The sequence below is a fragment of the Podarcis tiliguerta genome, assembly GCF_965153285.1.
Source record: "Podarcis tiliguerta genome assembly, chromosome: 3".
Lineage (NCBI taxonomy): Eukaryota > Metazoa > Chordata > Lepidosauria > Squamata > Lacertidae > Podarcis > Podarcis tiliguerta.
The window spans coordinates 24,216,068-24,242,965 of NC_139536.1; the positions used below are offsets into that span (position 1 = coordinate 24,216,068).

The 26,898-nt window shown below is 45.7% G+C and overlaps 1 protein-coding gene across 8 annotated transcripts in view; it reads left to right on the forward strand.

Annotated features, from left to right (window-relative positions):
- Positions 1-10,957: 10,957 nt before the first annotated feature.
- The window catches only part of HHAT (hedgehog acyltransferase), a 168,593-nt gene continuing 152,652 nt past the window's right edge, over positions 10,958-26,898 (forward strand). For 2 of the 8 annotated variants that reach the window (XM_083433097.1, XM_083433101.1), the window contains exons 1-3: positions 10,958-11,914; positions 14,452-14,609; positions 23,157-23,224. In XM_083433097.1, coding sequence (XP_083289223.1) covers positions 14,501-14,609; positions 23,157-23,224 — 177 coding nt within the window. In that variant the 5' untranslated portion in view covers positions 10,958-11,914; positions 14,452-14,500. The other 6 variants (XM_083433096.1, XM_083433103.1, XM_083433102.1 and 3 more) reach the window with 5 other exon arrangements.

Sequence of the window (26,898 nt, forward strand, 5' to 3'; positions counted from 1 at the left end):
AAATGCCATGCAAACAGAAAGCCAGCAATTCAGCGCTCCCCTTGAGCATCTCTTCCAGATGCGCTAAGTTTTCTGTTTCCCCTGCCCCCATGTAGGAATGGTCAAAAACAGTATCTGTTGACTTCAGGGGTACATCCATTGCTGGGTGGCCATCTGTCACTTTAGAGCAAAGGATATTCCCTTATTTGAAGGACTGTGTGGTCCGAGTCCAGTTTAAGGCTAAAGAACCAGTGGAAGGAGTTGCCCATCAACAGTTACACACACCCTCAACTGTCCCGATTTAAACAGGACCTCCTGTTTTCGGGGGGGGGGGCATGCTCTCTCGTGAGTCAGCTGGCTCCCACAAGATCATGGCCCTGAAAGATGCACATTTGATGGGCCGTTCTCTCGTGCGAGTCATGTCAACTCACACAGGAGCATGGCCCTGAAAGACACGCATCCTGGTTTTATTCTGGAGCATGTTGGAGGGCGTGCAGTTGCCTTTTCGATAGTAGACTGAGCAGGTCAACAGTGAAGTGTATGGCAGTGAAGTGTAGTGTACTTCTTTTTAGAGAACAGCCACTACTTCCAAATTTGCTTGCATATGCGCATATCAATTAGCTAATGCACATGTGCATTTTTTGTGATGATGATGATGATGATAATAATAATAATAATAATAATAATAATTTTATTTAAACCCCACCACTCCCGGTTCAGAAAACCGGGCTCAGGGCAGCTAACAACAAATTTAAAACACTTAATTGATGCAACAAAAAATAAAATACATAAAATACAGTATAAAACATGAATAACAATAAATTCAGAATTCAAAAATCAATTTAGGGGGAAAATCCATCCAATAAACATTAGATGATCACCAGGGCAAGCTGGCTAAGTTAGTCCTATTTGGGCCAGCAAGGAAACCAGGGGAGAATTACCGGTAGCTGTGGGATCCCAGAGCGGGTAATGTTCATAAAAAGGGGAGGGGGAGGGGAGGAAGGAAAATAAAAGATCAGGCTAAGTTCAAATTGAAAGCCAGGCGGAATAGCTCTGTCTTACAGGCCCTGCGGAAGGAAGTGAAATCCTGCAGGCCCCTAGTCCCATGGGACAGAGCATTCCACCAGGTCGCATATGATGCATAAGTGGCCATCCTACTCTGTTCTCATGGGTTCTTGAGATGCAAAACATTTCCAACATATTGAATGGTACACAATGTGGAGCATCCCCACTCGCTACCAAGTCTCTTTGTGGCTCTTTCCTTAATATTGTTTTGAGCCCAATTTCTCCCCCTAACTCACCCCACTCTACTGACCTCGCTTCAAGTTAGTGGTGTCTCTGTTTGCTGGCTTTGGGCACATCGTGCAGCCTTACTGGCTCTGTTGTCTCATCAATATAATGGCAATAATATTTACTTATTTACCAGGGACTGTCCCAAAAGTATTGTAAGGCTTATAGCTAATGGAAGGAAAGCACTTTGAAGATGTGAGAAAAACACTGTGTAGGCGCTAAGATTAATATTAATAGTTGTTCCGAACACTCATTCTGCATCGTATTATGTAATCATGTCTAAAGATCAAATGCCTGAAGCACTTATTTTCAAGGGATAATGCCTCAAATTCCCAGTACTTATTACCCTGCATTATTTTAGATGGGAAGGGTAATAAAATGCTATTGTTATGCAAAATAATACTCCCAAGAATTTCTTTACTTGCATAGATATTAAGATTCGAGAAGAAGGCATGCATCGCATTAGGAACGCTGTGTGTTAAAGCACAGCAACTCAGTGGGAACAAGGGGTGAGGAGTATTGTTAATATTGTCATTATTGTTGGATTTCTTACCTGACCTTCACTGCAATGTCCCAGGGGCAGGTGCAACAATATAAAAATACAAGGTTAAAACAATCTACAACCAAAAAATAGGGCGGGTCTCCTGGCCTTGTGGGTGGAGAGGAGGGAGATCACAAATCTGAGGTTTTGTTCAGGCTCACTGCAAGCCATGGTTTAGCATTACGTGTGCCCTGGGCCACAATTCCAAAACACTGTAGCAGGAGAACGGAACCTGTGTTCTGTTCCAGATGATGTAGAACTCCAACTCCCATTAGCCTCAGCCAGCATTTCCAGTGGTCAGGGATGATGAGAGTTGATGTTGGCATCCATCAGTCTTGAGAGACAATGGGGTGCACCTCCAGGTCAGTGAAGTCAAACCTCTGTGTTAGCAGCACCAAAGTTGGGGCGCAAGCCTGGGAAGTGTATATGGAGGTCCTGGGCTGCCCAGATGAAAAGACACTCCCCCCCCCCAACCTCGCTGATGTGGTCCAAAGGAAAGCAGAGCCATACGTTTGGCACCAGCTTGGCTGCAGGAGTTGCTGGAAGGAGGCGTACAAGGCACCATCCAACTGTCTTAGGGACTCTACTCCCAATTTGTGTAGGGTTTGACTCCCTAGCCTTTTCTCCTCCCAAAGATATCCCACAAGGCAGTGGGAGTTTAGGATCAGAGATTTCCTTTTCCTAGATGGGCTACCTTCCCAGGAAGATGAGCCCCAACTGCCCCTCACTTCCCTCTATAACACATGCAGTACAGTGGTACCTTGGGTTACAAACGCTTCGGGTTACAGACTCCACTAACCCGGAAGTAGTACCTTGGGTTAAGAACTTTACTTCAGGATGAGAACAGAAATTGTGCAGTGACAGTGGGAGGCCCCATTAGCTAAAGTGGTACCTCAGGTTAAGAACAGTTTCAGGTTAAGAACGGACCTCCAGAACGAATTAGGTTCTTAACCAGAGGTACAACTGCTTTCTTGACTGTTGGACCCACTATCAGTCTCATCTGCTCAATCTGCCAGAGCCTTTCTTCACATGCAGGAGAAGTCACTAACCTAGCTGTGTTTTAGGCTGGTGACATGGTCCCTGGTCTACCCAGCCAGGCCCCATTTGGGCTGTTCTGTTGCTGGTAAGGCAAGGGAAGTGGAAGCCTCTGTGGTCCTGGAGAAAGGGAATCTGGCACCAGACCTTCCTCTCCAAGGTCAGGCTTCCATCTCTATCCTTGGAGAAGGAGATCTGATGCTGCTGCCTGTGTCCCCAGGGACACTCTTCCAGGGACCATTGATTGATTGCACTGGAGCATTGTTGACTTTTATTTTGTCACTATATGCAAGTGCTTAGAAATTCAAAGACCCTAAGATAAAAAGCATATCCCATGACAAATCGATAATCTGATTTAAAATAAACACTAGCTCTCCGCGCTCTTGCTGCATTGGGGGGTGTTGGGCATCTCTCTTCTATTCAAATACACAAAGTCAGAGGCAGTGACACAACAGAGAGGATGAGGTCAGGGATTATTCTTCCAGTCTGGCCTCTCATGCAGTTGGCTTTGTACAGGGAGGAACACCTGGATCACACACTCACACACACACACACACACAATTACTTTCATACTGATCATCATGTTTCATTTCCAGTGTTTTATTCTCCATTACATCTTTCTAGAGGTAAAAGTAATCAGAAGCAACCTTGCACATTCACAGTCCTGTATACGCTCTTACGGACTGCAGAGAAATGTGATTCAAGTTTGCATTTAGACGTGTGCCTAATTTGCACATTCTGAAATAACACGCAAACCAGAGCGCAACCCTCCTTCAAAATACACACTCCTCTGAGTTCTCCAGCCAAGCAAATGCATATACTAGGGCAATGTGTGCATACAAATGCATTTATTAGAGGGAGAGGAAATATGCAAAATGCATTGTATTGGGGGAAATTGCTTTGCAACAATGAAAAATTGTAATCCACAAAGTGGAGAAATTTGCCCTAAAATGATGGTGAATTTCCATGAGGACTTCTTTTTAAAAAAATCAGTAGAAGTTGTTTGACAGTGGAATGGACTTCCTTGGGAAGTGATGGACTCTCCTTCCATGGAGGTTTTTCCAGCAGAGATTGGATGGCCATCTGTCATGTATGATCTGCTTGAGATTCTTGCATCCCAGGGGGTTGGACTCGATGACTCTTGGGGTCTCTTCCAGCTCTGCAGTTCTACAGTTCTAATATGCCGCCTCTCATATGAATATAGCAGTGCAACTTGTGAAATTCCCTGTTTCCCTGTTCTTGAGTCTGGCACTCACTGTGTGCTAAATGAAGGAGGCATTCATTTTGCCTCACTCCCCTAAGGTCAGCCGGCCAGCTGACTGCGGTGTTTTGTCAAGTTGAGAGGCTGAGACTCGCCCTGTAAGACTTGTGGTTCGGGCAAGATATATAACCCAACTCAAAATCCTTGATTTAGCTATTAGACCATCCAGTTTCTAAGCAATGCGCTAAGGAACCGAAAGTGCCCACTCATCAAGCATCTATCCCCGCCCCACATAGCGGGGACCTCTGCGTGTGTGTAAAATGGCAGCCTTTTTGTTTTGTCTGGAATCATTCCCATCAGGACAGCTTTGATGTGCTGTGCATTCCCTCCCACCCTTCTGTTTCGCTGCTCCACATAGCAATGAGAGGTTTCCTCCAAATCACGTACAAGCTTCTCTGGAAGCGTGTGTGCAACATGCTGTCCTTTCTGTCTATATGTGTTTTTTATATATATACTAGAACTTGGTCCAAATCTAATTTGGAATTTGTTCTTTTGGCAAATATTGGAGTTACTTATCGAGTGACTGGTCCCTGCTGTGTGGACACTGAGGTCCTTCAGGACCTTTAAGCAAAAAACTGGATCCTATAAGAGTGGGGAATCTGTGCCCCCCTCCAGATGATGTTAAGCTACAACTCCCATTGGGTGTATGGGGTGTTAGGGAAGGGGTCGGACCTCTGGTGGGGGCCACACTGTGTTTCTTCTGGGGTAGGTTGTCCATCTTTGGTCCCTACCCTGCACTTCACACTCACCTGTGGCTCCTAGAGACTGTCAGCATGTGACAGGGGCTGGGCCCCGGGAAGCAGCTTCAACTGGGCAGCTAAACCAGGTGAGGGTAACCAATGGGTCTCAAACCCTCAGTGAGTTTGGATTAAGACAGGCATAGGCAAACTCGGCCTTCCAGATGTTTTGGGACTATCCCTAGCTAACAGGACCAGTGGTCAGGGATGTTGGGAGTTGTAGTCCCAAAACATCTGGAGGGCCGAGTTTGCCTATGCCTGGATTAGGATGAGCTAAGTGACGCGGGTGGCGCTGTGGTCTAAACCACAGAGCCTAGGCCTTGCTGATCAGAAGGTCGGCGGTTCGAATCCCTGCGACAGGGTGAGTTCCCGTTGCTCGGTCCCTGCTCCTGCCAACCTAGCAGTTCAAAAGCACGTCAAAGTGCAAGTAGATAAATAGGTACCACTCTGGCAGGAAGGTAAACGGTGTTTCCGTGCGCTGCTCTGGTTTGCCAGAAGTCGCTTAGTTATGCTGGCCACATGACCCGGAAAAACTGCGGACAAATGCCAACTCCCTTGGCCTATAGAGTGAGATGAGCACCGCAACCCCAGAGTCGTCCGTGACTGGACCTAACGGTCAGGGGTCCCTTTACCTTTTAAGTGTTGCAGAGACCTGATCCACCGGAGAACAGAAATATTTGCGGAACTTCTCTGAGTTCAAGTAGAAGTATAAAATGTGTGGGGACAGAAAGTGTCCCACTCCGATATTTTTATTTTTTTTTAACAATTGCATGGCCTTCTCCTTGGGAGGGCTGTGTCCCAGGAACCCTAGCAGACCACTCAGCACTGGGTGTGGATGAGCTCTGAATTCTGAAAGAGAACCAAAGAACAATTAGGACTAAAGGGGGACAGGACCAGAGAAGAACAGGCCAGGAGTCAGGCCCAAGGAGGAATACCAGAAACTCAAAACATGCAAGAGCTCAGGGAGACCATGTTGCTCAAGCAAGGCGTAGCTGGCAAAGGAAGTCTTTGATACCTCTCTCCTCCCTCCCTAGAAAGATTAGGAGAGCCTGGGTGGGCGAAGTCACCAAGAAGACTGCAACACACACACACACACACACACACACACACACTCTATCAGCTCCTGACATCACCAAACATCCTCCTTCCACCCTCCTTCTACCTGTGCACATTGCACTTCATTAGAAACCACAATAGGGTGGAATATTCAGAGACAGAGAGAATATGTGTGTGTGTCTGTTGGTGCTATTTAATTTATGACACATCTTTACTTTTTGCTGCAACTAAAGAAGAAAGGACCATAGCTCAGAAGCAGAGGACATGCTTTGCAGAAGGCCCTGGATTCAGTCTGGACATCTCCAGTTAAACAATAGGACTGGGTAGCAGGAGATGGGAAAGTCATAGAATTGTAGAGTTGGAAGGAAGCACAAGAGTCATCTACTCCAACCCCCTGCAATCTTTCACCCAATGTGGGGCTTGAACCCACGACCCTGAGATTAAGAGTCTCGTGCTCTACTGACTGAGCTATCCCAGGACTGCCTGAGACCCAGGACAGCGAGCCACTGCCAGTCAGGATAGACCAGGGGTCCCCGAACTAAGGCCCGCAGGCCAGATAAGGCCCGAGGGACTCGTTTATCCGGCCCACGGTGACCCCCGCCGCCTGCTGCCCCCGCCCACTCATACTGACACTGCACTGCGTGGCTGCCCATTCCCAGGTCGGAGGAGCACCGGAAATAGCTTGTGCGCATGCGCAAGCATTATTTGCACATGCACAAGCATTATTTGCACATGTGCAAGCGTTATTTCCAGTGCACATCCGGGTTGGAGGAGACCCGTGCACATGCGCACAAGCTATTTTCGGTGCTACTCTGACCCAGAAGTGCGCCGGAAATAGTGTGTGCACACATGTATGGGCACGCGCTCCCCCGCCCTCCGGCCCACCACGCTGGAGACACCGGCCTGAGGCGCGGTAAGTTTGCTGACCCCTGGGATAGACCATACTGTACTGAATGGGCAATTCTAGTTTAGCCTGGTAGAAGGCAGGTTCCTATGTCTCGTGAACAGGCAGCTCCCCTTTAATGAAAGACAAAACGGGTTTTTGCTAGGAAAGGGAGCAGTGCAAGGAAAACAGCCCCAGATGTTCAGATCCATATATTTCCAGAGTCCTTTGTGCAGCCTGATTACATGGCATGTGTAAGATGAAACAGCCACGGTTTCTAGCAAGCCTCCCCAAATCAGCTGCTCAGCTACACAATGATGCTAACCAGATGTTTCACTTTTGTCTTCAGCTCATTTTCTAAATCCTCGGGAGCCCTGCACGTAATAAGACCCTTACCCAGCTTACATTACCCACCCATCCCCGAGCTCTGCGTTAGCTCCTCTGCTGCAAAAGAGGAGGCACACTGCTGGCTTGAAAGAGAACACAGGCCAGTGGGTTCTGTGCCCGGGAAAGGCTGTGTGCTTTTCCACTCGTTTGTAGAAGTCCTCAGATATATTCTCGGCATCCGTTCAGTCCTGTGAGTCAATGAAAATAAATGCTCCATTCACAGGCAACCAAGCTGAGAGCTGGAGAATGATATCCGTTGCAGAGAGGCAATTGTCCTCGAAACCAGACCAGTGAGTGAAAGGCTAGCCCCAGACTCGGCCAAGGCAAACAAGGAACGGTTGGCTGGGGAGGCGCAGAGTGGGATGAGGTTGCGTATTTTCCTCTCGGAATTCACAGCCCTACACTTGGGAGCTCTGAAAGGAAGTGCATGTCAGCCTTGACTGCATCATATTTAACTTGGCTGTTGGAATCGCTCACTTGGCTCTTTCGGCAAATACCACACCTTTTTTATGTTCTTTTCTCCCACCTTTAACTTGTTCTTTAGCGATTTTCAAGATTCTGAGCAGAGTTTAAAGTGTGTGTGTGTATGGAGGAACGCCCTTCCCCACTTCATTCCCCCTAGCCTAGTTTCTCACGAGTAACAACAATGCTCTTACCCTGTAAGTTACTAAAAATACACAACATAATTCGCTTACAGATATATAGACAGAACTAGTTTTTCTAGTTTCTCTGCAATATTCGCCTATGCGCAGGTATGTTTTTGATTTGTCGGATTCCCACCCACCGCACTTGCAGGGCTCTACACCTTTGAAGCATTAACAAGAGGCAGAAAAACCATCCCTTGAGGCGTTCCCTACTGCTGTGTTTCTGTGCCCAGAAAAACTTCTTGTGCTGAATTCCTGCATTTCATACAGTTCTTAAAGTTGTAGTTCAGGAAAGGCCTCGGCCCTGACCTTAGAGATAGCAGGCGGAAAAGGGAGGGAGGAGGAAGCCAAATAAATCAAAAGTAGCTGAAAGAGATAGTAAGTACAGAAAAGCCTGTACATAACCAAGAATTTTGGAAATAATAAAAGGCCCCTGTTGCATATTGATTTGAAATAGTCAGACACATCTTGGACCAGAAGCCTCTAATAGCAATACATGCAGTCTCCGGGTGTAGGAAATACATGGCTCTGTTCAGTGCTTTTTTCCTAGAAAAATTGGTGCCGGTACTCACCATGGAGTTGTTACAGTAAGTGCCACATGTTTTAACAACAACAAAAAAGAGGTGCAGTTACTGCGTATCCGAGTACCCCCTGAAAAAAGCAGTGACTCTGTTTATTTCTGGTCCAGTCAGTTTCACGTCTGTCCAGTCAGAAATCTGTTCCATCTTGTTTCTCCATTAGTCTGCATTTTTTAATAATAATAAATTGCTTGTGTTAAAATTCAGATTTAAATACAGTGGTACCTCGGGTTACATACGCTTCAGGTTACATACGCTTCAGGTTACACACTCCGCTAACCCAGAAATAGTGCTTCAGGTTAAGAACTTTGCTTCAGGATGGGAACAGAAATCGGGCTTTGGCAGCGCAGCGGCAGCAGCAGGAGGCCCCATTAGCTAAAGTGGTGCTTCAGGTTAGGAACAGTTTCAGGTTAAGTACGGACCTCCAGAACAAATTAAGTACTTAACCCAAGGTACCACTGTATTCGGTGGAACTGTGTACAAGGTGAGCATAGTAATTCGCACCAAAACGGTCTCCTAATTTTCATTAGGTACCACTGTATGTATTCTTGAGGAAGTATTTTCTCACTAAATTTGCATTGCTGAACATACTTTGCCCTAAAATATGCATGCTTGTGAACATATTTGTACCTTTTGTGTTGTTTTTTTTTTGAGTCAGGAACCACATCCCAAGTGTGAAATCTGAAGGACAATGGCATTCCAGTTCACACCTTAGCCTGGGAGATTCGGATCAGGTCAGTTCATAATCACAATTTGCAAAGAACAAATCCCTCAAAGCATCCCTGTGGGAGAAGCACTCCATTTGCCCAAATTGAAAATGCTGCAGCTTGGATGCATGGAAAAGTGTGTGTGTGTGTGTGTGTGTGTGTCAGACATGGCATGATGTATGCAAACTGACTTGGAGGTAGCCTAATAAACGAAGGCTCCAGGAAACTTGTCACTTGTTTTCTCTTTCTTCCAGAGGTGGGGGGGGGGGGGGCGAACCCAGGCTGAGCAGAGACGGAAGACGTATTCCACCTTGAGAGACCAAGACAGTAAGCTCTTCCAGATGCGATCACTGTCAGGGTTGATCAATGTACTGACCTACTTAACTTGACAGTGCCTTTTTACCTATAGCAGAATGGTGGCTGACATCAGTATAATAAATATGCATGGTTTTCCCTCCCAGCAATTCCTTCCCAAACATATCAGCTGACGGCGTGTCCCTGTTATTACAGCAGCGCTGCTTAATCTGGGAAAGAACAGGACTTTTGCACATAACACTCGTTGTAGTCTGCTGCCATCCAGTGGGCTCCTTGTTCAATAACTGCCGTCCTCTTCTAAGTAAAGGATAAGGCAGCACAATAGAAGTACAGTGGTACCTCGAGTTACATACGCTTCAGGTTACATACGGTTAAAGTTACAGACTCCGCTAACCCAGAAATAGTGCTTCAGCTTAAGAACTTTGCTTCAGGATAAGAACAGAAATCGTGCTCCCGCAGCAGGAGGCCCCATTAGCTAAAGTGGTGCTTTAGGTTAAGAACAGTTTCAGGTTAAGAACGGACCTCCGGAACGAATTAAGTACTTAACCTGAGGTACCACTGTATATCATTTGGTGGCTGTTCTGACTCTGTAGGACACGGGTAGGCAAACTAACGCCCAGTGGCCGGATGCGGCCCAATCGCCTTCTCAATCCGGCCTGCAGACAGTCTGAGAATCAGTGTGTTTTGACATGAGTAGAATGTGTCCTTTTATTTAAAATGCATCTCTGGGTTATTTGTGGGGCATAGGAATTGGTTTATTCCCCCCCCCCCGCCAATATAGTCTGCCCCCCCACAAGGTCTGAGGGACAGTGGAGCAGCCCCCTGCTGAAAAAGTTTGCTGACCCCTGCTGTAGCAGTTGTACTATTTTACTGAAACAAATACCAGGGTAACTAATGGCACCTCAGGTTTGTCAGTGTATGCTTGTTTGTCCCAGCTAAGGTTTAGAGAAGAAGGGAAGAAACTCTTGCATCTCTCCCCCCCCCCCCCCGATTCAGACACCCTGAGCTGCTTGGTCACTAGGAATGGGGAAGAATTTTGTTTTTATTGCATGTTATATTTATTTAAGAGGGACACGGGTGGTGCTGTGGGTTAAACCACAGAGCCTAGCACTTGCTGATCAGAAGGTCGGCGGTTTGAATCCCCACAACGGGGTGAGCTCCCGTTGCTTGGTCCCTGCTCCTGCCAACCTAGCAGTTCGAAAGCACGTCAAAGTACAAGTAGATAAATAGGTACCGCTCCGGCGGGAAGGTAAATGGCGTTTCCGTGCGTTGCTCTGATTCGCCAGAAGCGGCTTAGTCATGCTGGCCTCATGACCCGGAAGCTGTACGCCGGCTCCCTCGGCCAATAAAGCGAGATGAGCGTCGCAACCCCAAAGTCGGTCATGACTGGACCTAACGGTCAGGGGTCCCCTTACCTTTTTATATTTATTTAATTAATATCCCATCCTGCCTCCCGAAAGAACCCAGGGTAGCAAACATTTCCACAACAAAATGATTATTATTATATATATTTTTTAAAGCTTTCACAAGAGTTAAAACATTCCAAAACCATTTTCTCATCCAGTGATCTTAGGGTTGTCAGGTACAGTGCTCTTCAGTCATCAAATAACTGGGTAAACAGGAACGTTTTAAAATTGCTCATGAAAGTCAATAATGATGGGGACAGATGCACCTCACATTTTAATGTGGTGCTTCTTAAACCAAAGCCACCCCTCTCTCAGAATTGATGTATTTATTTTATTTAAGAGATTGTATATACCGAAAAAATATTGGGCTAGATGATGAGCGACGTCTGCGTGTGGGATTTTTCAGGGGAAGGATGGAAGAGAGAGAAAACAAGCTTTTATGGACATGGGCAAAAGCTGGTTCCAGCAAATAAAACGAGATCTTACTGAAAGTGCATGTTTACATAGGGCACCACCCAAACCACCATCAAATCAGATTCAGATCCCTATTTGTAAGATCCAGTCCACCGGGTTAGATGAGAAGTGTGCTTTTGACACTCATTTCAGGAGGCTCCCATGCAAAAACTGTGCAAGCTGCAGATCCCTATTTTCGTGCCACGGTGGCACTGGAAAACGCCTGAACTGTGATCTGATGTTGGCCTTGTAGGGGCATCTCGGAGGATCCTTTTTTTAAATATAAATTTGCTGCGGCCAGCTTTTAGCTTCTTCCCCGTTTCATTAAAAAAAACCACTAGCCTGCTAAAGAAACGCTCGCAAAAAGGTCAGCTTGCTTCGCCATTCCAAAGTTGATCTGTGCGCAGGGAAGGAAGGAAACCAAACAACCCTATTGCGCTCCGCGAGGCTTACACTCGAGTAAACAGCCCCACGGTCTCGCAAGCTTGCCCTGAATGTTGCAAGCCACCCGCGCCGGGCCCAGACCGCGCGCGCCCCGCCGCTCTCCGCAGAAGGGGCGGAGCGAGTGCGCGCCTCGCCGGGGCCGGAGCCGGAAACGGGGAGGGACGCCCGGGCCGCGCATAGAGCCGCGCTCCGCCGCAGGTCGGTGCTTTTGATTTGTTCCGCGCAGCTCCGCGAGCCACTCGTTGCTACCGACCGTCAAGGCGGGGAGTGGAGGTCCGCCTCCTGCGCCCGGAGCTGGGCGGGAGGGAGGCGCCGAGGAGCCGAGCAAGTCGAGGAGCGTCTCGCTCCGGGCGCAGAAGACCAATGCATGCTCGTTCCAAGCGGGAAGGAAATTCCTGTCGCGGAAAACTTTGTCTGCGGACCCTGGGAGCGGGAGGGGACTCCGAAAGCGTCATGCCCCGGAGCTCCGCTTGACGGTCGCAGGAGGGTTGCGCGCGCAAAGATGCGCAGTGACATGTTGCCTCTGGGCATGGGCAGAGGAGTCCTGCAAGCACAGTTCAGCACCTAGAGGTCCGAGCAGGCGCGCGCGAGCCTCAAAAGTCCCTGCTAAAGTAAACGTGTGGGGCCGCAACATAGCTGTCAACGTTTCCCTCGCAAGAAAAGGGAAAAGTTGACAGCTATGGGTCGCAATTATATTACATACTCACCTGGGAATAAGTAGCGTTGAACTCAAGTGAGGCTTAAGTTTGCGCTGTAAGGTTGTTGTGCAACCAAAAACAGTGGACTTTCCTGTAGTACAGTACTTTGCAAAAGTTTGATAAAGCTCCTGAGTGCCTGCTGAGTGGCTTCCAGTCTTACGGATCTGAGATTAGGTTTATCAACTGGCCAGAATTTCACTCTCATTCCTAGTTGTCAGAAAATGATAACAATCCCAAAGGAATTCATGTGGTTGGTGTTTTTAGCTATTCCTCTACAGTGTGGTTTCGAAAACACCATGGTTTTTTTTTTTTGAGGAGGAGCGCTTCGTTCTGTTTGAAGATGTTACGTACACTTTTTAGAAAGTTTTTTGTAGCTTTCTTACCTGTTGGGTCAGCTCCCGCTAGTGGATTGCAGGCTGCTCCAAGATGCACTGCCACCTGGCAAATAGAAGGCAAAAGATTAACAGATGGGTCCCCACATGCATGTTTAGGTTAAAAGTGGGTCCTGGTTCCGTAATGGTTGAAGACACCTTCCATAGATGGAGGACATTCTGCACATGCTCAGAGCTACTCAGCTTGAGGTTCCAGAATGGTTTGAACAGAAAAGTTGGCAAACCTTTCCGGCATGACATATAAAAATAAAATAAAATTAGTATTTTCGGTCAGTGTCCAGTTTAACTTCTCAGTCCCACAACTAACAATCTGTATGGGTCAGAAACATTCTGGGGAATATCTGAGGAGGTGAACTAATCCTGTAGGAAAACGGGGAGGCTGGGACAGCAACAAAAAGTCTCTCCCCATGGCCTTTTCCCTTCCCATTGCATCATTTCCCAAAAATGCCACAGGGCAGCAGTGTGGTGAAAGAACATCACCTGCCCCCTCCTTGCTCCCGCAAGAGCTGTAGTAAACCAAGCAGCCATGGATTTTAAGAATAGCAGATGGACTTTGTCATGGTTGGCCTGACTCCAGTGGCATAGTTTCAAGGTGTATCATGTAGCAACTTTGGTGAAGTTAGCTGGGCCTGGAGGTGGTCAGTGCCTGGAAGAGAAACTACTCATAGGGATAACATAGGTGGTTCATCTAGCTCAGTAGTGTCTACTCCAGATGTTGCTGCACTGCAACTCCTATCATCCCTGGCCATTCCTGGTCTATACTGACTGGCAGTGGCTTTCCAGGGTTTTAGGCAAGGGACTTTCCCTCCAGCCTTACCTGGAGATACTGGGGATTGAACCTGGGACCTTTTGCATTCAAGGCAGGTGCTCTCCCACTGAGCTACAGCCCATCGCTTATGGGAATATATCCATTCAGCTTTGTGTCCTGCCAGGGGGGTGGGGACGGTATAAAATGGGAATGAATCAGGGCCCTTTTTTAGCCAGAACTTGCTGGTACTGCAAGAGGGAGGTGTTCATGGTGAGTTCTGGCACATTTTCCCTAGGAAAACAGCGCTGAGAATGATACATTTTTCTGCTTGTCCGTTCATTATTTCGTTCTACAGAACACTGACCTGAAAATAATTTTCAGTGCAGGATTCTATTCATGGTGAACAATGGCTGAAGTGCCTGCCTGCAATGCTGACCTTGCTCCTTTGCAAGCCCTGAGACACAAGCAAAGAACCCACTATCCCCATCTTCCCTGGTGCAAAACAGCAGCAGAGATGCTAACAGGCTTCTCTCCTTTAGGGGAAGGGCCATCGTGTGCTGGTAACACCATGCTCCCCTCGAAATCATTCTCCATGCTTCAACGAGGCTGAAGAAGGCTTCTTTCAGCAGTGGGAGGGGTAGGTGGATGGGACTCTGTGGGTGCCTGGAAAGGCCTCTGAGGGCAACATGCACAGCTGTGAGTGCCACACTGGCAAGTCATATTCTATGTGCATTTGGTCCTGAACTGGACTTTTCTATAATAATGCAGTCGCCATTGCTCATGATCGACAGTTCGGATGAATATTATCTTCCACATAGAACTGTTGTTCTGCCCTATCCTGGAGACTCCTCTGGGTCTACTTTTAAAAATTCATAAAATTATCTTCTTGTTTTGCAGGCCCTATCTACCAGGATGTTGTCCTCCTAGGTTTCGGGAACCCTGAAAAATGCCATTACAGTTAGGACTGCTGCCGGTGTGGGAGCTGTCTCTTTACCTGTTCGTTTCCTTCGGCTTTCATTTTTATTCCTTTTATGAAGTCTTCCAAGCCTCTCGAGGTAAGGCTCTATTTCAGGCTCATTCTCGTTAGGTACTTATTATTTTTATTTTCTGCTTTTGTAGTTCACAATGTATTGACTTAAATAGTATGTCTTAATGGAGTACTTTGAAACAGCTCCCAGCAGGGCCCCCTACAAAGGCTTTTTGCCCGGCGCTTGCGGGTCCCCTTCCTTTGTGTGAGCCGAGAGCGGCAGCGGAGCCAGGTGGAAGGTACACAAGCTGTGCATCTCCTTTTAATGAAAGTGTAATTCAAGGTTTGTACTTCAGCTAGTCAGGGACCACTAGAAGCAGTCAGTTGACATTTACTTTGTAAAAGGAAAAGACGACGTAAATCTGAAGGTTAGCCTACTAATGTGTTTTCAAATGGGTAACAATGGAAATTTGTTTTCATTTTCCTAACAAGAGTGTTTTTCTTGCGTGATGGAGAGCTCTGGATGCTTGCGACTCAAATTCATTTGCTTAACTCTTGAGAAGTGGCACTAACATTTTGTACGAAACTGTTTACTTGGATCATAATATGCCACTGTGTATAGTTTCTGGTCTGGTTAAGTCCTTTTTTTATTGCCTATCACATACTTTACTACTTGGTTGATTTGTACTGTCGTACCTTGGTTCTCAAACGCCTTCATACTTGCACATTTCTGCTCCGAATGCCCTAAACCCAGAAGTAAGTGTTCTGGTTTGCGAACATTTTTCGGAAGCCGAATGTCAGACATGGCTTCCACTTGACTGCAGGAACCTCCTGCAGCCAATCAGAAGCCACGCTTTGGTTTCCGAATGGTTTCCGAATGGATTAAGTTTGAGAACCAAGGTACCACTGTATTTTCACAAGAGCTCAGGCATGTTGAGCACCTTCTGGCCAAGGTAGCTTACCTGCAGAAGCTAAGAGTTTAAGAGAGTTCTGTGTATTGAGGGGTTTGGGGATGCACCCCACTCTCAGGATGATAACTCCTTTAATGGAAAGTGAAGGTCTTGAGGAAGGAGGGAGCCATCCAAGGAAGAAGTAAAAGATGAAGACCATTCCTTAGGGGCCACATTGATATCAGCTTGTGCATCTGAGGTTGGGGTGGTCTCCTAGCTGTAAAGCGATTGGATTATTAGAAACTCAGAGTGATGAGTTTCTCATGGGTGTGTAGCCATTTCCATTTTCAGAGGAAGTTGAGAGCCAGTGTGGTGTAGTGGTTAAGAGCAGTGGACTCGTAATCTGGGGAACCGGGTTCGCTTCCCTGCTCCTCCACATGCAGCTGCTGGGTGACCTTGGGCCAGTCACACTTCCTTGAAGTCTCTCAGCCTCACTTAGCTCACAGAGTGTTTGTTGTGGGGGAGGAAGGGAAAGGAGAATGTTAGCCGCTTTGTGTCTCCTTAAAGGGAGTGAAAGGCGGGATATCAAATCCAAACTCTTCTTCTTCTTCTTCTGTTCCTGCTATTTCAGCAAGAGTATTTAACAGGATGTGACACTAGTAGACTGCCCCAGTCCTTGTTGATCATTTCTGGTTTTGTCAATTTCCAGTTTGATGTCTGGTTTCCCATTAATTTTGCAGCCGTTGCTTCAGCACAGTTATCCATAGTTATACTCATTGTGTGCCAGTGAATTCCACTGGTAAATTGCACACATGGTGAAAAGGTTGGTCTTGTGTACTCTGTGTGCCTCAGTTGCACGGTGTATGTGCTTTATCTATGTTAATGTTTACACCTTGAGCATAGAACCCACCTTGCTGATATCTGTTGAATGTTAGGTTTCTATAAATATATTTTAAGAATAGTCTTCAAAGCAGACTTGGTGCTTTGGGGTGAGATTGAACATAATTCAGCACAATAATTTTGAGAGCTGACGTTGCACAGGCATAACAATAGCTGTTGCGCTGGCAGCTGCAGAACAGGAGTGTTGCTGAGTGCAATAACAGCAGTTGCGCTCAGTGTTGCTCGGCATCTTTCCCAAGGGCAACACAGCTTTTGAATTTGGCTATTGCATTATGTTAATAACAAGGTCCCCTGCTTGCAGAATGGCTGTGGCAGTAATGGACTGCTGCAATTGGATATCACCTTTGAAATTACAGTGGTACCTCGGGTTAAGTACTTAATTCGTTCCGGAGGTCCGTACTTAACCTGAAACTGTTCTTAACCTGAAGCACCACTTTAGCTAATGGGGCCTCCTGCTGCTGCTGCGCCGCCGGAGTACGATTTCTGTTCTCATCTTGAAGCAAAGTTCTTAACCTGAAGCACCATTTCTGGGTTAGCGGAGTCTGTAACCTGAAGCGCCTGTAACCTGAAGTGCATGTAACCCGAGGTACCACTGTAATGCAACCAAATCCTTTCTCTTCCTCATGCTTCTGGCATAAGTAGATCAGTTTTTCCTGATTCTCTCACATCATTAAAATGCATACCTGTTGAAAGTCACAGTTGTCAGAGAATGCTTTGATAGCACATTTTATTGGAGGTGTGGACCTTTTCTCCCTCTCAATGGGATATGTTGCTTAAGAACCGAAGAAAGGATGCTTTGCTGTCTCAATTTATCAGTTGGGCGTGGAGTTCCTACCCATCAGTATGTACTTAGGGGGAAGACACAGGTGTTTGTCTTGTGATGTTTCTGTTCCTGTTGAACATGTCTTGCTGCTGTGTCCATGGTTCTCAAGTGTCTCATAGGCCTTTTCGCGTGTTGTCCGTTCTGAATTGTGGGTGGCTCCTAGAAGCTCTCAACATGCAATAGTGGCCACACCCTGGGAAACGGCTTCACCTGACTGGCTAAACCAGGTGAGGGTAGCCGATGGGCTTCAAGCCCTTAGTGAGTTAGGGACGTCCCCTGCATCAGAAGACAGGCTCTGGCGGAATGAGCGGACGAGACCCATAGTGGGTCCAATGGTCAAGAAGGCGGTTTCTGCATGTGCTGTGGAGGGAAGTGAGGGGCAGACGGGGCTTGTCAGTTTGGGAAGGAGAAGGAAAACTCTGATCCAAACCTCCACTGCCTTGTGGGACATCTTCGGGAGAAGAAAAGTCTAAGGAGTAAAACCCTACACAAATTGGGAGTAGAGTCCCTAAGGCAGTTGGATGGCGCCTCCTTCTGGCAACTCCTGCAGCCAAGCTGGTGCCAAACGTATCGCTCTGCTTTCCTTTGGGCCACATCAGTGAGGCTGACGGAGGGTGGTGGTCTTGTCTGGGCAGCCCAATCACACTGCCTAGACTTGCATCCTGGGGAGGTCACTTTGGTTCTGCTAATGCAGTAGTTTGACATCACCCCCGGAGGCACACTCCATTGTCTCTTGAGGCAGATGGATGCCAACAAAGAGCTCTGTTGGGTGACTGATCTCTTTTTAAAGGCAGTTTCCATTATTGGGAACAAGTCACTAACAACATAATTCTCCTTTTATTTCCAATGAGGTTAGCAATGCATAGCTGCTGCTGTTCCATAAACACATATACCTACGTTCCTACCAGTTTCAGTGGGTTGGCTAGCACTCTTCTCTTGTCCACATATCCTCTTTGTGTGGTGCAGGAGCACACATGCACATGAGATATGAGCCTTCCGCGTGTGAATCATTCATGTATATGCTCAATATATTAAGTGTTTCTCTTCCTTGTTGAGCTTTCTGAATCTGGCAATTTGATGGCTTTATTCAGATGTGCCTTGGATATTTTAATGTATCTATAAAAAGAATACGCAACCTTTGTTTGTGGCGAAACATTTTTACTTTTGTCTCGACGTAAATTGCCATGCTTATTTTTCCCCCACTAGGGGGAGATAGCAAAACAGTCTTTGCAAATGTTGGAAATGCAATCCCTATCTTGCATGTTGTGATTAGGGCAAGCAGACATAGATTCTTCAACTTTTGCACTCATTTTTCCCCCTGTGCTGCATTCTGTCATTATATACCGAAAATGATTATAAAAATAAAGCAAGGTTTGCTTAAGGTACATGCTTATATAAAAAACATTCATTGTGTCCAGGTTTCTGCCCGACACATGCGGAAAGAGATTCTTACTTGGAAGTAAAGTATGTAATGGTACAGACTCAGCAGCAGATACAAGGCTCACAAGTCATGGTTCATGAGCAGGTCAAGATTGCAACTGGATAGAAGTAAGGAAGATGTCCCAACAGGCTTCCTTGCTGCACCTGCCGAGCTTTTAAAGACAAGGTGTGGCATGTGCACTCATGACACTTGCTCACCTTGCAGGAATGATGGGATTGCAAATGTGTGCTCTCTCTGGCCACGTCAGTCTGCTGCTCCCATCTGCAAAGGTGGCACATGGCTCTAGGTGGCAAGACTGCACCCTCAGGCTCTTGTTCAGGCACTGCCACATCCTCCCTTGGCTGATCCAAGTCCTCCAGTGCTGTGGCAGCATTTTGTCACTTTGGTCCCAGAGATTGGAGGATGCTGATTGGGCATTTGCAGGAAGGATAGACCAGGTAGAGGGTTGAAGAGTGTGTCTGCTGTAGGGCAATCTTGAGCAGCAGACTTGATAACTGTACTTAATAGGCAGGTTTAGAATCAGCAAATAGCCATATTTAAGTGGATGAGCATGCAGTAGAATCTGCCAGAGTAAAGCAGGAAGAAAATGTTATGCAGGGGATGTAAAATAAGATGGGACAAAGCACACACCGTTCATGAAGGACAGTGTGAGCAGACATTTGCTGGTTATCCTGAGAACAGGAGATTCTGAGGAGGGTGGGGGATAGTTGGATTCTTCTTGTTTTTGTTTTTATTGTGTATTTTACATTCTTATATTGTTATTTTCTCTTGTGAACCACCCTGAGACCTGTGGGTATAGGGTGATAAACACATGTTGTTGCTGCTGTTGTTGTTAATAATACTCGCTTTGAAAGTCAGAAGGAGTTGGGAGAAGAATGGCTAATCCGCCTGATATTTCCCTGATGTTTCTTTCTTTTGCCTGCCCTAACTGTCCCATAGGCTGAGGATGGACCTGGGAACTCCAAATAACTCTGATTGTGAGTTTGTTCCCCCCCTCCCCCCCCCGCCTTCTGCCCACAAATAGTCGATACAGTTATCTATGTCTGTTGTACAGTTCAATCACGGCACCATCTTTGTCAGTGAGCATTTGTGCACACTCATTTCTGCCACTAATCTGCAGGCTGTTCTGACCCTAGCAGTTGATAGCATAATGTTGGAGAAGTGATGCTTTGAAAGTGAATTATGGGCATGTTCACATTAGCGCTAGGGCTGATGGGAGTTGTAGTTGAGTAGTATCTGGAGCGCCAAAGGTTCCTCACTCCTCTTTTAAACCTTTGATTTCTGCCTGCGCTGCCCTATCTGTGCCTTGCAGAAGCACCTTTTAATCATGCTTTGGAGGCAGCCAGGGATAAAGCCTCACGTGCCATGCCATTAAATAATCTCCAAAGTAACTCATTAAAGTTCTGCGTCTATTGAATAAAATACTTCTTAGTCTACATTTTTTGGGTTGCTCTCTGCAAGGTCAGTGGTGCCGGATTAAGAGGGTCTGCAGGTTGACCAGGAAAAAAAGGAAAAAGAAGCAGCAAAAATCCCTCAGAGAAGATGACGCTTTCCCTTGAGATTTATCTTGGGTGTCACAAAGTGAGAGCAAAAACTCATTCTGTTGAGAGATGAATTTCTTCAGGTAGAAATTAAGAATCCCCCTCAGAAAAGCAAAGGTGATAAATCAAGCGTTTGGCTCCTCACTCGAAGAGCTTTTTTCTTCCCCCTTCGGCTAAGCAAAGTTAACTGTTTGAACCTCTGAGGCAGTTTCTTTTCCGTGTGACTCCAAAATAGGACTTGACAGGCTTTTGTTGGGGATAAATTGTGGGCAAGAGTGCATTTGATATTCAGTGGATTATACATGTTGAAAAATTTGCTCTGAGTGGCCAATAGCTGTTCAAGGGCAATACCAACGCACACCCACCCACCTATATGTCTTAAGGCTGTTGTTAATTGTTAGCAGATCTGGCTTTTAACAGATTAATTAATTGACTGATTAAATTCAGGTTAAATCTGCATTTATTTGAAACACCAACAAGCTGTGAAGGAAGCCCAGGAAATGGATGTGGAGCTGTAACAGAAGTTGCTGTGCATGCAAGGGAGAGAGGAAATTAATTGGAAAGCCCGTGGGTGGACAAGTTGGAAGGGAATTCTGCTTTTGATAACCTTACAGACTGAACTCTCAACTATTGCTTCACTGCTACCTACCACTTGTATTTATTATTGATGCTCCTTTTGCCTATATCTGTCACTTTGTCTGTGAATAAGCTATCTGATCAATTCAGTAGGTCACTGTTGCACATTCCGTGAAATTAATTTTTTTTTTTTAATAAATATTTTATTCGTTTTTGCATAAAAGACAACAAAGCAAAACAAAGCAACAAACAATACACCAAAAACATACAGAATTACACAAACATAACATACTACAAAAAACAGAAATAAAAACAATCTTATCTTCATATTAATCTTGCATTAACTTGTTTCTCTGACTTCCCCGAGTCTCCCTTCCCTGTATTCCAATTCATACAATTAAACAACAAATCCCTTCCCTCTGTCATAATTAACCTCTTTTCTGATTTGAATGTCTTAATATAGCTTATTCAATGCTTAGAACTTAGAATGTTGGGTCTTCTAATCCTTAAAATTTTACTCCAATAACCTTCTACATTCAATCTGATGTTATTTTAACATTCATTAATCTTGTAGTGTTTCTGTAAATAGTCTTTAAATTTCTTCCAATCTTCCTCCACCGTCTCTTCACCCTGGTCTCTGATTCTGCCAGTCATTTCTGCGGATTCCATATAGTCCATGACTTTCATCTGCCATTCCTCCAGCGTGGGTAATTCTTGTGTCTTCCAATACTTTGCAATAAGTATTCTTGCTGCTGTTGTGGCGTACATAAAAAATATCCTGTCTTTCATACGTACCTCTTGGTTGACCATGCCCAGGAGAAAGGCCTCCGGTTTCTTGGGGAATGTATATTTAAATACTTTCTTCAGTTCATTATAGATCATCTCCCAAAAGGTCTTAATCCTTGGGCATGTCCACCAGAGATGAAAAAAGGTACCTTCAGTTTCTTTACATTTCCAACATTTGTTATCGGGCATATGATAAATTTTTGCTAGTTTGACTGGTGTTATGTACCATCTGTATATCATTTTCATAATATTTTCTCTTAGGGCATTACATGCCGTAAACTTTACACATTCCGTGAAATTAAAGACATTGACTATCTAGCACAGCGCTCACATGCTTTTTTGACTATTGCTAGTATGCTGTGGGCCACCCTGAACATTGGTTTTACAGTAGAAGGATGGAATATGAATGCTGATGAATATTACAAAAATCTAATTATTCTGGCTTTTATGTGTAAATTTAAGTGATAATGCAATAAACCAAAATAGACATGCATCTTTAGAAAGGAACCACTTACTTCAATGCTTTTAAACACGTGTTTTCTGTGATGCTATGCGGTAGAACGAAAATAGCATTTATTTATTTTTAAAAGGTGTGCAATGAATTTAAAGCCCTGATCAAACTGATTGTTACTCCTTTCCGGGTCTAATGGTCACACAGTGAGTGGCCACTTCTGGTGAGAGATCTTGGTTTCATTTTGCACCTTTTCACTATTTAGCAAGGGGAAATGTCTAGAGAATGAAGGCTTTGCAGCATTGGCCTGTTAACATTTTGACTCCTTGACTCTTTTAAATAGCACTAAGTATTTCAGCAAGTGGAAGTCATCAGGTTGTGGCAGGGATATGAAATGTGGTGCCCATCCTCACCTTTAGGAAAGTCAACACAAGGTTTTCTACACCATATCTTGCTTTAAAATTTGGTAGGGCTGTGGGTGACTAAGATGGGGTTGCTGGTGATGACTGAATCTGACAGCTGGCTCCCTCTGACATAGAAACACAATCTGTAATAACTCCATTTTCAGCCTAAACATGTTGCCATGCTCCTGAAACCCAGCGATGACACAGAGGCTGTCTGAGGAGCAGGCCATTGGGCCTGAACACTCCCACTGATCCTGAGACCCCCTGAGACTGGATCAAAGGCTGCATCCTTTGAGCTCAGGTGCCTTGCATGAATGCCTGGAACATGCTAGATTCTGCTCCAAAAGGCTACTCCTTTCAAGGCTCCACAATTCTCAACAAAGAGGTGGAGCTGGAGTAGACAGTTTCAAGGAGCACGTGACTCGGTTGGGAAGATGCATTCACTGAAATAAGTCCTATGCTTCCTAGACTCTGTCCAGGGTCCTGAAAGACCTGCTCTTAACTTCTCACCTTCAGACATTTTAGCCCTGCTGAAACCCAGTCCATTTCTTTCATTCTATTCCAAAACAGCTTGATGGATTTTTGCCCTTCTAAGTCAGCCATGGCTTTGTTTGGTTGTTGTTTTTTGCTAGGAAAGGATATATGCTTACTTGGAAATAAGCCCTACTAGGCTTAGTGGGATTTCATGTTTAATAATTTGGGTTATGTTGCAGTTGTTGTGTAACAGAAACTGATGTACATGTTGAGCTGTTTATAAGAAACAACCAACTTCTGTTACTTCCTGATAATAACTTCTTATTTAATGATCTGTTATTCCTGGCAGAGTATGAAGAGGAACTTGATAGAGAATTTGAGCTGGAAACTGATTCACTGTTTGGAGGATTTAGAAAGGTAAGGTCAATGAATATTGCTGAGATATTACTTTTAATTTGAATAAGCATGGGAATAAGCAGTTTGAATTGCCTTTCAGTGAACTGTAATTGGCTTTGATGACTGGTGTGTTAAATTGCGCTCTGGATGAAGAAGGAACAGTTTGGCACAAATTGTGATGGAGCCCCAATGCTATCCTGTGCCATATGGCTTGTCAGGTTGGCATGGTTAGGCTTGCCAATTAATATGGCTTGTGTTGCTTAGCGGAGAAATTGAACTAAGTGCTGCATTAAACTTTGCAGATCTGATCTGTGCAGCTGTGTGGACTTTAGTGTGCAAACAAATTCAGATTTGCTTGCACACTCGTCTTTCAGGAGTCAATGTCGCAAGCACCTGTTACTACTATCATCATATGAGCTAAATAAAACTATTAGGAAAAGCAACAACAAGATTTCCTCTCCCTTTTTTCATATTTAGTGGAACAAACACTAAAAACTCAACAGTTAAAAAACCACGCAGCATTATTCAGTATATACAGTCATTATTAATACTAGTCAGGCATCTTTGTTTTCCTGTTTTTGATGTCTGCTATAACAATAAAACTTATTATTTAGGCCAGCCTACCCAAAGCTTTTGGAATGACGATGAAGATATTGTTGACAATTCGCCTTAACTAGTTATGCCACCTATATTCAGCCTAAAGCAAAAACGTGAAACAAATTTGGGTAGCTTTTTTCTAGAGCTGAAACATCTGCAGAATTTTAAGAGGAGACAAAAGAGAATTAGTCTGCAGTTTTACACAGACTTGCCATTGAATTCAGTGAAGCGTTCGTCTGAGTAAACATGCATAAGATTGGATTGCTGCGTTGTCTGTATTTTATAATGAAAATCCGTGGGGCTGGGGTTTGGTTATCTCTAGATTTCTACCTCTGGTGAGATTTGAAGCAAATCTGGAAATTCCTCCTCAAACAAAGCAGTGTTTCACAAAGGGTCTGCCCCATCTCCAGCCTTAATGCAGGCTTTGCCAACTTGGTGCCCTCCAGATTTTGTTGGATTACAACTACCAGAATCCCTGTCCATTGGCCTTGCTAGCTGGAGCCGATGGGAGTTGTAGTCCAAAACATCTGAAGGGCACCAGCTTGCGGAAGGCTGCTGCAACATATCGCTGCTGTTGACTGTATTCCTTCTCAACTTCTGCAGGAATAGCAATAAGGGAGGGGACTGGCCTGATTGCGTATTTTGTAAGCCTATTCTAATGAGATATCCATCTATCCTGGGTCTTTTGCACCTGGAAATGTAAAGAGGGACCTCTGTGTGTTTGCTCTCTACCACTGAGCCATGGTCTCTGCCCATACCGCTTCCTTTAAATCAATATGGGAGCTTCGTTCCTCATCCCTGCGGCTTACTGGGAAGTACAGAGAGGGGAAAAGCTAGTGGGCGAAACATAGCAGCAGAACTAATCCGGTGCTTCCACTGCACTGACTTTGGCACTGCCTCGCCTCCCCATCTTACTCCCAGTATGGAAAAGTGACATAGGCAACAGGAGGAGGTCAGGTGAGCCCCACCAATCTCCCCACCAACTGGATTGCTTCCCTGACCACTCAGTATCCCTTCCCCTTTCAGATCGGCCTTCTATTCCTCCCAGCATTTTTTTTTTGGACCATTCTACCTCTCCGCCCCATCCGACTCCCCAGTCTCTCTTCCTAGGCCTCCTTGCTTCCCATGCCTTGCTGCTGACTCAGCCCCCGCTTGCTCTTTTCCTAGAATGGGTCTGTTCCTCATGCTTTGGCAACAGTGCCTGCCCCGCCTAGCTTCTAAGGAGCTCAGCAGTTGGCGATAGAGATTCTTAAGGATTAGAGTAGCTCAGCAAATTGCAAGCAGTGAACCTTAGCAGCAGAGCAGCTAAGCCTATGACCAGTGCTTTTTTTGGGGGGGGGGTATGCAGTGGGATGCAGGTTAAACCACAGAGCCTAGGGCTTGCCAATCAGAAGGTTGGCAGTTCGAATCCCCGCGATGGGGTGAGCTCCCGTTGCTCGGTCCCTGCTCCTGCCAACCTAGCAGTTCGAAAGCACATCAAAATGCAAGTAGATAAATAGGTACCGCTCCAGCGGGAAGGTAAACGAAGTCTCCGTGCGCTGCTCTGGTTCGCCAGAAGCGGCTTAGTCATGCTGGCCACATGACCTGGAAGCTGTACACCGGCTTCCTCGACCAATAAAGCGAGATGAGTGCCGCACCCCCAAGTCGTCTGTGACTGGACCTAATGGTCCGGGGTCCCTTTAGAAGAAGAAGAAGAAGAAGAGTTTGGATTTGATATCCCGCCTTTCACTCCCTTTAAGGAGTCTCAAAGCGGCTAACAATCGCCTTTCCCTTCCTCCCCCACAACAAACACTCTGTGAGGTGAGTGAGGCTGAGAGACTTCAGAGAAGTGTGACTAGCCCAAGGTCACCCAGCAGCTGCATGTGGAGGAGCAGGGAAGCGAACCCGGTTCACCAGATTACGAGTCCACTGTTCTTAACCACTACACCACACTGGCTCTTTACCTTTACCTTTGCAGGGGTACGCATACCCCTAAACATTTTGTGAATCTGAGTTTGGCCTCATTGAGTAGCAGTATTTCAATATGAGTAGGAAAGTGAGAGTACCCCTAAACAATTTTTTTTAATAGAAAAAAAGCACTGCCTGTGACCTTTGTGACTACCTAGTCTTCCCACCCTCATGACGGGCAGCTTAGCCAGCCACTCCTGAAGGCATCATTGCTACTGTGACACCCAAATCCCTTAGCATATTACTGGGTTAATTTATACGGATGTGTTCGTATGTGTATGCCCCTATATATAACGGTGTGTGTTAAGTATGCCTATTGTGTGTGCATATATATTTGTAAGAGACGGATATGGCGCATAACGTATTAATTTAGCCGCACACACCTTTTCTATTGTCCTCTCACGAGGACCGCAGACAGCAAAATGTTATACGGCCGCTTTGTTGGTGCTAAAGATTTTGTGGTCGTTTCATAGGCTTCAAGCTAAAGCAAAGGGGAGGAAAAATTCCTCCAGCACCTACTTGAAAACTGTGCCACGCTTTTAACAGCATGAATTCATACAGACACCCAGACAGTGATTGCCGTCTGCTTTCTGTTCTAATTTGGAAATTCCTTTTGATCAACATTGTGCAAAGGATGGCATTGTTCTTGGCAGGCGTCCTGGGAATATCTTCAGAAAGTGAATGTGGCCATACAGATTGTGATGGATACATTGCCAGGGGAAGAAGAGAGAGAGAGAGAGAGAGAGCAGAGAGGAAGTATAGTACTTAATTTTATATACTGTCTTTCTTCCAATGTACTCAAAGGTGGTTTACAATTTAAAAATACAGTGGTACCTCGGGTTAAGTACTTAATTCGTTCCGGAGGTCTGTTCTTAACCTGAAGACCACTTTAGCTAATGGGGCCTCCTGATGCCGCCACGCCGCCAGAGCCCGATTTCTGTTCTCATCCTGAAGCAAAGTTCTTAACCTGAGGTACTATTTCTGGATTAGCGGAGTCTGTAACTTGAAGTATATGTAACCTGAAGCGTACGTAACCCGAGGTACCACTGTAAAGAGTTACAACTCAATGGGCAGTGATAGAAAAAGCCCTCATGTGTTAAGTTGGATACCTGTGCAGAATGTCTTCAGCCATGGTTTCTCCTGGTTTGTGA